The 12,089-nt window shown below is 48.0% G+C and overlaps 1 protein-coding gene across 1 annotated transcript; it reads right to left on the reverse strand.

Annotated features, from left to right (window-relative positions):
* Positions 1-1,764: 1,764 nt before the first annotated feature.
* Positions 1,765-4,733, reverse strand: LOC128502624 (tubulin beta-4B chain). The gene is made up of 4 exons (XM_053472473.1): positions 4,575-4,733; positions 3,450-3,558; positions 3,256-3,366; positions 1,765-2,990 (listed from the first exon to the last, which is right to left on the reverse strand). Exons 1-4 carry the CDS (start codon positions 4,629-4,631, stop codon positions 1,930-1,932), a joined length of 1,338 nt encoding a protein of 445 aa, XP_053328448.1. The 5' UTR covers positions 4,632-4,733; the 3' UTR covers positions 1,765-1,929.
* Between the last annotated feature and the right edge of the window lie 7,356 nt (positions 4,734-12,089).

Genomic DNA, 12,089 nt, shown 5'->3' on the forward strand with positions numbered 1-12,089 from the left:
AAACACGAGAGAGGGAGAGAACCAGCGGGGCCGAGGTGCCCCAAAATAACCAAATTCACCTAGAATCTGGGCACTTCAGGATTTACCCAAAATAACACAAAAATTTACGCTCGTAAAGTCTCAAAGTAGCCCAATAAATGCACCAGAATCAGATACATTTACTACGAAATAAAAATGTGATAAACCGCTAATGGTGTCAGCTATAATCCCCAAATCTTACACTAAATAAACCCATATAACCACATCTACAGATTAAAATAATCCATAGCAGACAGAAATGGAATCGTTACACGTATAAACACGCAGATACCCGTAACGAGCATCGCATCCTCAGGTCACCCCCCCCCCCAACATCCGGACGCCGCTGGTTTCACGGGATATTTAATGCAAACACAAATTCAGCGTGAGAGGCAGATGCTGGGCCAGCGATGGCCAGCAGGGGGGGCTGCCGGCTCACACATGGAGGACGTGATACTTTTCTACACACGAGCCACTTCCATCCCCTTTACTCCACCGGAAGCCCTTTCATTTTGGGGGGTGCAGTTAGAGGTGGGGCGAGGTGATCACGTGACCGATCACAACTAAGAGTAATAGGTTTTATTTCCCCCGTTTAATTTATAAAGCCGCTTCCTGCTGTTTCTATACACATTATCGGGGCTTTAACGGCCGTAGAACCCTGCGATCCCCTCATACCCAGCAAACATTCTGACCTCCTAGAAATTGGGGACAGAAGGATTTGGGGCCCAAAGAGGGACTGATCAGACTAAACAGGGTCACTCAGTAGGTATAGTGCTGTGGTGCCTTGTCGCAGACCTGCACCCGGCTCACACAACACAGGTGGAACCGAATGCTTCAGGAGAGAATCACAAACACGGCCCCCCCCTAAACATTTAATGCAAAACTCAGGCTCCCGGCTCAGGAACACGCAATCGCTCGCTCCCAGGGGCCGTCCCTGACCAGGAAGGCATTTTCCTGCCAATCGTCTGACGCGGTGCCGGCTTCCAGATGAATCATTTCCGGGGTGGGCCTTTAATAACACAGATATCTCGTCCCACAACATAGGGTCCTTATAACAAAAACTATAAACTCCAAAGCTCACACTCTGCCCCAGAAACCGTTAGCTTACAATTCTGCAGTTTTCAGGGTCCCGTTCCACTTACTGCTGTAATTTTAATGTACACCCCCCCCCCCAATTATTATGTTCACAGACATCCATCGCATCAGATAGCAGCTCAAGAGACAAGAAAATGAATCACGGGGGAACCAGCGCTGCCACGGGGCGCGTCTCCTGGGAAGCTCTGTCATAGCGCTCGGCGTATTCTACAGGTTATCCCGCCGGGTATCTTACTCAAGAATCAGTATAGAAATGCATTATGGGCTTTATTCTTACCATAAGCTACCCGGGCACAAACACCACGCTCCCTTTGGTAGCGCCCCACACATGATTGCGGCCGGAGCCCTGTGTTGGTGGGACGTGCGCCCCCGGTAACCTTTCCCCTCCAGAGAGGGCTTTAGAACGCATGCTGTGTGTGTGTGGGGGGGGGGTGCAGATACAGCAAATTGGTTCTGAACAGATCCAAAATGATACAGGCACATGTATTATACACAGCTGCATAGGTTGCAGGATTCATGCTGCAGATTCAGCACCTGCCACCACCCACAGGCCCCGTTCGGACATTGGAGGTATGGTGTGACAGGTAAGTAAAACTGACTCAAGCTCCTGGCACTACAGGAAACGCGTTTCACAATCACACCAAGACAATCAACTATGAAAAATGCTTTTAATGGTGATGTAAGGACTGTACAGCTTGTAACATAACAGGAGAAAGTGAAACAAGGAGACAAATAAAGAGACATGAACATCAGTAACAGGCTTTAGTTAACAGAATGAAGACTTTGAACATAAATTTACAGAACTGTTACACTGCCTTATGCTCCCTCTTCCTCAGCCTCCTCCTCAAACTCTCCCTCCTCCTCGGCCGTGGCATCCTGGTACTGCTGGTACTCCGACACCAGGTCGTTCATGTTGCTCTCAGCTTCAGTGAACTCCATCTCATCCATGCCCTCTCCGGTGTACCAGTGCAAGAAAGCCTTCCTACGGAACATGGCTGTGAACTGCTCGGAGATGCGCTTGAACAGCTCCTGGATGGCCGTGCTGTTACCGATGAAGGTGGCGGACATCTTCAGGCCGCGGGGTGGGATGTCACACACAGCGGTCTTAACGTTGTTGGGAATCCATTCGACGAAGTAGCTGCTGTTCTTGTTCTGAACATTGAGCATCTGTTCGTCCACTTCCTTCATAGACATGCGGCCTCGGAAGACGGCAGCCACGGTGAGATAGCGGCCGTGACGAGGATCGCAGGCAGCCATCATGTTCTTTGCATCGAACATCTGCTGAGTTAGCTCTGGCACGGTTAAGGCGCGGTATTGCTGGCTGCCACGGCTAGTAAGTGGGGCAAAGCCAGGCATGAAGAAGTGCAGACGAGGGAAGGGCACCATGTTAACAGCCAGCTTCCTCAGATCAGCATTAAGCTGGCCAGGGAAACGCAGGCAGGTGGTTACTCCACTCATGGTGGCCGACACCAGATGGTTCAGGTCACCATAGGTGGGGGTGGTCAGTTTCAGGGTTCTGAAGCAGATGTCATAAAGGGCTTCATTATCTATGCAGTAGGTTTCGTCTGTGTTCTCTACAAGCTGGTGCACAGAGAGGGTGGCATTGTAAGGTTCTACTACAGTGTCGGATACTTTTGGGGAGGGCACAACGCTGAAAGTGTTCATGATTCTGTCTGGGTATTCTTCTCTGATCTTGCTAATAAGGAGGGTTCCCATACCAGAGCCAGTGCCACCTCCAAGAGAGTGGGTGAGCTGGAAGCCCTGGAGACAGTCACAGCTTTCTGCTTCCTTCCTCACAACATCCAACACAGCATCAACCAGCTCTGCTCCTTCTGTGTAGTGACCCTTGGCCCAGTTGTTACCAGCACCGCTCTGACCTAGAAAAACAGAAACCATGTCAGTAATGCCCGTATTAGAGACAGATACAGCTATAACACCATGAGCATGCCAAGCAAGGGGCTTATGGCAGGAATTTCAGAATGAGCTGCTCTGGTCAGATATGCAGCCCCCCCCATGGACCAAATATCATACATCTGCTTGTATTGTAATTACGCAAGCATGAGAACATTAGTTCTTATTTTAGATTCAGATTTCATCCGTAATTATTATTTTTAATCCAGTATATAAATATCCTGTACTTACCAAAAACGAAGTTATCTGGCCTGAAGATCTGGCCAAAGGGTCCGGACCTTACAGAGTCCATAGTTCCAGGCTCAAGATCCACAAGCACAGCGCGGGGAACATACTTGCCACCTGAAATGACAGTTAACAGGGTTACTTTCAAGGACCTTGTCAGCTTAAGCAGCCACCCAAAAGTCTCCAGATCCAATCCATACCTGTGGCTTCATTGTAATAAACATTAATTCTTTCCAGCTGCAGGTCACTGTCTCCATGGTATGTGCCAGTTGGGTCAATTCCATGCTCATCACTGATTACTTCCCAGAACTAAAAGAAAATGGCAATCAGTTATGTTTCAAAACATCACAATATTAAAATTAAGTCCACTAACATGCATAGGATCACAATAGCCAGTTAGATCTAGGCAGTTAAAGCCTGGGGGCTGAAGGATATACTGCAGCTTGACATGCGACACTGAGCCACTGCCCACAGCTGCAGTGACAGCCACAGGGATATTCTAGTTTTAGGACCATTTATTGATTAGCTTAATTACCCGACACACTGATTGATCTACATACACTCCAGAGCAAATCCCACAGCATTGGAGGACATCTTTGCTTAAGGGGGTGCAGCTATGGCAGGCTTTGAGACTCAAGCAGCAGCCATTGACAGGGATGTAGACGAGTAGGGCATTTAGAATAATGGCTTTATATATTAAATGGGGTAAATAAAATTTCCTGCCGTTTCTATACAAAAATCACTGGGGACATTAATGCTGTAGAACCCTGCGATATCCTCATACCCAGCAGACATTGAGATCATAGAAAAGGGGGCATCAGGGGAGGAAAGAGGGGCATGGAGAATGGATAGACTGATCAGAGGCACCCGGAGGTACGGCCCGATGACAGGTGCACCTCGCGTACTATGCACGGCCTGGACGATGCCATGGCACAGCGTTGGCCTCATGACTCAGGGCACCCTCCAGCAGGCACATGCCGGGCACCAGGCCATAAATCCCCCTATGAGCTTCCGGCACGCGCCCTGCCGAGAACATTCGAATTTGAATTGGAAGGGAACCTGACTAGCGTGACGCAGCAGGTTCTCTAGTGCCACGCCCACTACACCAACCGTCTCCACTCAGGCCACACCCCTGCAAGGGAAAAGCACGAGACCGGCGCGAAAAGCCGTTACACCCGGCTTTTAACTCCTGCGCTGCCGGCGATCCTACCTCAAAAAGCATTGAAGGGTCATTGTACCCCATCTCCCCAACAGAAGAGAGAAAAATTCCCAGGGAAGAGGCAATGAAGAGCACAACCACCCCCGTAGAGCCCCAGCCAGCTCACCTTAGCCCCGATCTGGTTGCCGCATTGGCCAGCCTGCAGGTGCACGATTTCCCTCATGTTGCCGGGGTGAAGGTTTGTTGGATATCTGCTCTAAATCTCAATCCCCGAAGGCTTCCGAGAGCAACTGACTCTAACCGTCTTGCAGTGCTCCTTTTATTGGCGGCTGAGGTCCACTGACGAGAGCGGCACCACAAAATACTCAGGCAGCTATTGGACCGACCGCGATGGGCGGATACCTACTCCCCCTGCCCGATTGGTTGCTTGCCTGTTCTTCAAAGCGTCGCAAATCTCCCCTAGGCGTGGATTGGCTGGTAACCAGGCGCCGCCAGCTGTCATAGTCTCCTTACTCCCGCCGCAGCCCACCGCTGATTGGCGGTATTCAAATGATTGACTAGCTTACTGACTGGCTGGTCGGTCAGACAGTGGGCGGTTTCGAAATCGCGTCCTAGTAACCACTGCAATGCGCTTGGGGCGCCAAGAATGAAGTTTATCTCGTGCTATTCAGAGCCGCGCTTACGCTCTTCTCTATCTCCTGTATCATAGCTCTAGACATCCCATACGCTGTCTACGGTTGCTAGGGGCCCTTGGTTACTGGTTCCCCTGGCTTCCCGCGCCTCATGCCTCCCTGCTTGTGTTTATCCTGGTAACCCGTCCTGTTCAGACAGGCCGCCCTCCATTACAACGAGTCCAAAGCATTCCTAAACACAAGCTGTGGCCATGGTTTCCTCAAACCCATCTCCTCACTGCGAGGGAATGTATTAAATACCTCCTATACAGGGTGTGTGAGGGAGAAAAATGGAGACTAATAATACGATAAAATACATTACTTAATAAAGGCCGTATTCGGTTATACATCATATTTTGCAGAATTTTTTTTAATTTCAAGGGGAATAATGCTGAAAATAAATAAATTTAACCCAATGCTATAGTCTGACGTTAACAAAAATCATTATTTCTTTGGGTTGGACAAAATTAATGAAAAGTCAGGTATCAAAGAGAAAAAAATAGCATTTTGGCTTATCTGGGGCAGATACGGGTATCCGTGTTTTATCCTGGGTCATTTGCCTCAGAATTGACGAGGTTGTAGGCCAGACAACATTATTGATAAAAGCCGTTCTCCTGGCACAGACAAAAATGGGATTTTAATACTGAAAGAACGGTAATAAATTGCCTTTATTTTAAGATATGTTGCGTTTCCTTGGTGGAAGTGGTGATGTCATTGGCAGGGTCGTGACATCATACCACCATACCAGGGAACGTTGTACATGAGCTGCCCCTGAGACTACTGAAATATAAACCCCTTTAAAATCTCTTCATGAGGATTCTATGTAGTGATTCTCCAAATGTGTTACCCAAATGGGTCTAATACGGTCGTCATGGAAACCTTGACTTGTTAATTTAAGATACACTTAATTGAGTCACCTGCATTCAAGCAGGAATATCAACCATAACATACTGGGGGCAAAAGCACCGACTGGGCGTCTTATATATGATCCCAGCAGGGGGAATAGGAAGGAGTCGGATCCGGACTGTGTGACCCCCATAATCTGCCCCGTCACCCTGAGACTGGGGCAAGAACCTTGAGAGTTCCCAGGTTTGGCCCTTGGTGAAGGGGGGTTATTCCTGTAAAATGTTCAGTAATTGGGAAATTTGATTGATCTCCCGTGTAATCTGCTGTTGGCCGCTGTCCATCCCATTCGTGCCACAAGTTAATTCTCTTTAGGATGCTTGTGGCCTTGGCATTTTTGTTAGTGTTGCCACGGTAACCTACAACGAAACGGAATGGAAGAAAGGAAGTATTCAGGGCAGTTAAGGAGATAACATTTGCAATGGAGGAAAAAATGAAGGCCCTTCTAGTTTTTGAGCACAATGTAGCAGCGAGAGGAACGCGCAGCATGATTTCACCCTGAAACACAACACAAGGTTACCTGTGATCCACAAATGCCAACCCGGCCCCTGTCGGCCCCTGTCTGTTTCTCCTGCTGTAAAGACGCAAACCTTAATCAGTCGTTGGTCTTGTCTTAGATTCAGGAACCGTATGCCTACCCCATGCATTTTTAATACCCTCACTGTATTACCCTCTACCACCTCTGCCGGGAGGCTGTTACACTTATCTACCACCCTCTCAATAAAGTGACTCTTCCTTACGTTACATCAGAGCGATTTGGTTTTAGATTAATATATATAAAATGTCACGTGCGGCTGAAATCAGATGAACATTCCTGTGGGTGATGGAATCAGGTGCGGGCTTTGGTCATGTTAATGAACCCGTGGCGTTTCCATAGCGATATAACACTGTGTGTAACCTGTGCAATTGTGTGTGTGTAACAAACACATCCAGTGTTAGAAGCCGCCGTGGTAACAATGACACAACGGGAGGCAATCAATGTGTCGGCCCCGGGTATCCACCATGTCCGGCACCATCATGGAGAACATGGCGGTATCTGCAGCTGGCCAATCAGCGCTCTCCTCGGTCGCCATAAATCAGCGCCTCGTGAGTTAACCCCGCGTGGGGCAGGTATAAGGTGAAGTGAGGGGACCGGATGGAGCGAATGGCTCTTATCTGCCAGGAGATGGGCTGATCGCCTCCTCATCCCGTCAGGGTTGCTCATCAAATAGCACCCGGGGTAAGAAGCCCCTTTGTTACCCCCACCCACACACCGTGTCTTTATACAGTTAGAATGCCGGTTAGGGCCCCATGGAGGCTCCTGCTTTGTCCCTTTCCGGCCCCAGATGGCTTCTACACATTGGGGACATTTTGTGGGGAGACTGCTAGTGCCCCCTGGACCAGATGCCCCAGGCACTAAAACCAGCCCTGTGTTCCGCACCCTCCCCGTGGGGCCTAACGTGCCCCGGTGGGCCCTATTGAGCAATCAGACACCTCGGTGTCAAAGTGATCTGTTCCAGTCAGACCCAGTTACACTATGGAGGTCGGTCGCGAGGGGCTGCCCAGGGGGTGGATGGTAACCCCAAAGTATGCAGGCTCCCCCCATGGCCCCGCTACCACCTTCTCTGGGAAGCAGAGCCTGTAAGCCATGCATCAAACACAAGCAGTTTCCAGGCGAGACCCACCGGACACTCGTTATTCGGTTGCTAATGGCTTGTGTTTCAAACAGAGGCCGCCCCGTGCCAGGGGCAATTCTTACAGATATTCATTGTTACAGGCTGGCCTCGTTACTGTATCAACACCGTGTCCAACGCTACTTTCTATCATCAGTGCAAAAAACGCCCAAAATGCAAGAAATGCTTCATTCTTCATTACTTATAAACTGAGGGGCAGACGGGAAAACGGAGCAAAAAACACCAATAATTCATGAGCCAAATGCTGCGAAGAAAAAAATATTCCCCAAGTCGTGATGATTACGCGGAGCTTGTGCCGTTTGCGAGTTATTATGTGATATAATGGGATATAATGCTATATAAAGCAATATAACGTGATATAATGCGATATCATGCGATATCATGTGATATAAAGTGATGCAATATAAAAGCGAATGACTGCGTTATAATGTGATATAATGAGATATCATGCGATATAAAGTGATATAATGCTATATAATGCGATATAATGCAATATAAAGCGATGCAATATCATGTGATATATTGCGATATCATGTGATGTTAAGCGATATAATGAGATATCATGCAAAATAATGCAATATAATGGGATATAAAGTGATGCAATATAATGCAATATAAAGCAATGTGATATATTGAGATATAATGAGATATCATGTGAAATAAAGGGATGTAATGTGACATAAAGCGATGCTATAATGCGATATGATGTGATATAAAGCGATGCGATATACTGTGATATAATGCGATATAATGCGATGCAATATAAAGCGATATAATGTGATATAAAGCGATATAATGTGATATAAAGGGATATAATGTGATATAAAGCGATATAATGTGATATGAAGCGAGATAATGCTATATAAAGCGAAATATAATGTGATATAAAGCGATATAATGTGATATAAAGGGATGTAATGTGATATAAAGCGATATAATGTGATATGAAGCGAGATAATGCTATATAAAGCGATATATAATGTGATATAAAGCAATATAATGTGATATAAAGCAATATAATGTGATATAAAGCGATATAATGTGATATGAAGCAAGATAATGCTATATAAAGCGATATAATGTGATATAAAGCGATATAATGTGATATAAAGGGATATAATGTGGTATAAAGCGATATAATGTGATATAAAGGGATATAATGTGATATAAATCGATATAATGTGATACTAAGAGAGATAATGCGGTATAAAGCGATACAATGTGATATAAAGCGATATAAAGCGATATAATGCGGGGTATTTATGCGATTCCTTGTTATTGGGTATACAGGTTCCGGGAGGAATGCACGCCGTGGGATACATGCTTTAACCTGTAAGGAATACTGCTGAGGTTTCACACTTTATTTTAATATATTTGGCTCTGGGGGGACCCTGCCTGCGTCTCCTCATCATCTACATGTCCTGACTTCACGCACGATCACATGGACAACTCTGTTCACCAGAGCTTACAATCTAAACATCATAAACTGAATGTATTGAGTGAATAAAGACGCTTTTATTCCCCCCAAACCACTTCAAGCTGCTTCTATGTATATTTATTGAGTGCCAACAGATGTACTCAGCGCTTTACACGTAACAGTATAATAACAGGAGAGTTCTGGGGATGAGAAATAGAGAACTGATCTGAGGGTGTGATCAATATTAAAATATGGCTGTATTAGCCAGTAAATGATGTCATTGTTATTATTACACACATGACTGCCCTTTATCTGTAAGAATTGTCAAATACAGGCAGAAAGACAAAGTGGAACATCCTCCCAGCAGAGGTGGTAGAGGCTAATACAGTGAGGGTATTTAACATGCATGGGATAGACATACGGCTCCTGAATCTAAGACGAGACCAACGACTGATTAAGGTTTGAGTCGTTACAGCAGGAGAAACGGGCGACTAGACGGGGGCCGCCGGGGGCCGATCTACTGGCGGGTTCTGGGTTTCTATCTATCGGAAAAGCCGTTTTTTGAACCCTGTAAATCTCATGTTTTCCTCGTTCGCCGTGTGCCCGGGCCGCAGGGTCACCTGAGTGCGATGCACGTTGCCAGGCGATGCTTTACCATCACACCTACAAACCAGTGACCGGGGCCGCTGTCTACAAACACAAATACACAACAGCTCCATAGCCACAGGACCACAAAGCCTCGCTCCGACAATCATTTATTACAACACCCGGGGGCCGAGGTGGACAGCTTCGTGGAGACAAATCCTCGCTGCTTCCACAGCAGAAAAAGTCCATTTTTTTTTACTATAAATCAAATATTATGGAATTAGAGGGACATTAAAGGGGATTTCTGATGACCGAGGCTGGCGCGGGACGTAAAGGGACCCCCAGCTGCCCCGGTACTGTGGGGGTCCGGCACTGGCAGGCCGGTATCGAGCCCCCGCTCCTCAGTAACATTCTCTCGGCCCCCGGAGTCGCCCTGTAACGTGGATTGTTAGCTCCTCCGCACGAGATTATCTCACAAATCTCAGGTGCTTCTGGTCCGTTAAACAATTTCAGTTATTGCCCCCAAAACAGAAGCGCGTGGAAAAGCCGTGGAAAGCCGTGGAAAGCCGCGTGGAACGGACGCTTCTGCCGCTGATTCATTCCGCCTGCGATTTTTCACGTTTTGTTCTAAAAGCTGATTTTGTAAACATTCGTTTTAAAGACGTTCGTTGGATGCGGCCGTCTGGGTTACAGGGAGCGCGGGGAGGGGTGGTATCACAAGGTTTTTGGATAGCGTTGGGGAGATACGGGGATTCCAAACAATCGCCGTCCCTCAGCAGCGAGAGGAGCCGCCACGTCCCCCCCCCCCGGGAGAGCTGCTGAAAACGGGCGCTGGACTGGGGAGCAGCATCTGCCGAACGGCAACCGGACCTCCCCCCCCACTCCCACCTAACGGCTGCTCGGTATTAACATGGCCAGAAACCAGCCCTGTTTAGTCGATCTTCCCCCGGTGGGGCTGATACGGGGGGCTGAGCGAAGTCATTCAGCTTTTATTTAGGGATTAAACTCCAGCTCGGACGGGATCCACAAAAAGTCGTCCAATCCTAACAGAATTCACGTTTTTTTACATAATTTTTAAAAAAACAGAGAAATAAAAAAAAATATTTTCCCAATAATCTGCCTTTTGTACCGATTGGTAATGTGAGCCGCGCATGTTTTCCCAGGAAACCCCTTCGCCGGACGGGTGCAGCGCTGACATGTGTCGCCGGGTACACCGCTTGTATAAAGGGGCAAGTGGTGCAGTCTCCATGGCAACCAGTGGAATGTCCCCGCCGATTGCCTCTCTTTTAGCACGTCCCTGCACATTACCCCCGTTGTACCGGGGCGGTTAGTGGGGGCAGATTGTTTTCTTCTCTCCAGCAAACACCCTTCGTAACCCTTTAGCTGCCGGAGCGGCATGCGCTGTGAATGGAGCCTTTGATAGGAGGAATGCAGCCTCACCGGTCGCGGGGAGTGGGAGGTTTCGGCCGTACAAACGCATATTATGTGTTATGTTCATAGCTGCGCACATCCTCGTGGCCAGCGAGAAATCACGCCTGCCGGGGCTAGGGTTACTATTACTCTCTACCGGCACCCCAAACATACTTTAACCCTTAAAACAGGCGTCTTTTTAGAGAAACATTTGTTGACTTGCTTTATTAGTTGGGGAGGAGGAGAGGGAAGCCGGGGGGTTAAGCTAACGGGGTATTTAAAACATATTATTTTTAACACGATGTATACCTAGCATGGCACCCGGCGCATGCATCTTTCACATCGCAGCCCAACATCAACCATTCCCGTCTATTCCGGATCACTTATTCCTCCCCAAAAACCTGACCCTAATCCAGACGGGTGCCACAATCTGCCATCCTATGGGGGGGCAATACCGCAGCGCTCTCTCTTTCACAGGATGCACGCGTCCTCCTCGGTGGACAGCTGTCGGCGGGATAATGTGCTGAGCCGGCAGAGGAGGAGCGGGAGAGACAGAGGGGCTTTATCCGCTGCATGAATATTTCATCGGAGAACAGCCGGATCATGCGCAGGTACGCGGCACAGCAACATCCCTATACCGTCTCGCAGGAGAAATGCACCAACGTAGCCAGGTCACAAAGAGTTAAATGACCGTCTCTTTACTAATAGTATCCGATAACACGGAGACTTCAGCGAATAGAGTAACACAGGGAGTTCGGGGGTTAATCAGCGCCCCATCCTCTCAAACATCGTTTCCTAACATCCACTTCTCCCCGGCGCCTGGTAACGCGTTCTACCTGTCCGCGAAACGCACCGGTTATAAAAGCAACGCGACCCGTTCCCCGGCGTGTACAGCGCTGCGGAGTGCGGTGGCGATATATAAAATAATATATATAAACGCTTTTACCAAAAGCAGGGGATCTTCCTCAAATCACAGGGGGCTGCGAGGCTCTCTGATGTCGGACGGCACCCCTGAATCCGGC

This window comes from Spea bombifrons, chromosome 8 (assembly GCF_027358695.1).
Source record: "Spea bombifrons isolate aSpeBom1 chromosome 8, aSpeBom1.2.pri, whole genome shotgun sequence".
In the NCBI taxonomy this organism is placed as follows: domain Eukaryota; kingdom Metazoa; phylum Chordata; class Amphibia; order Anura; family Pelobatidae; genus Spea; species Spea bombifrons.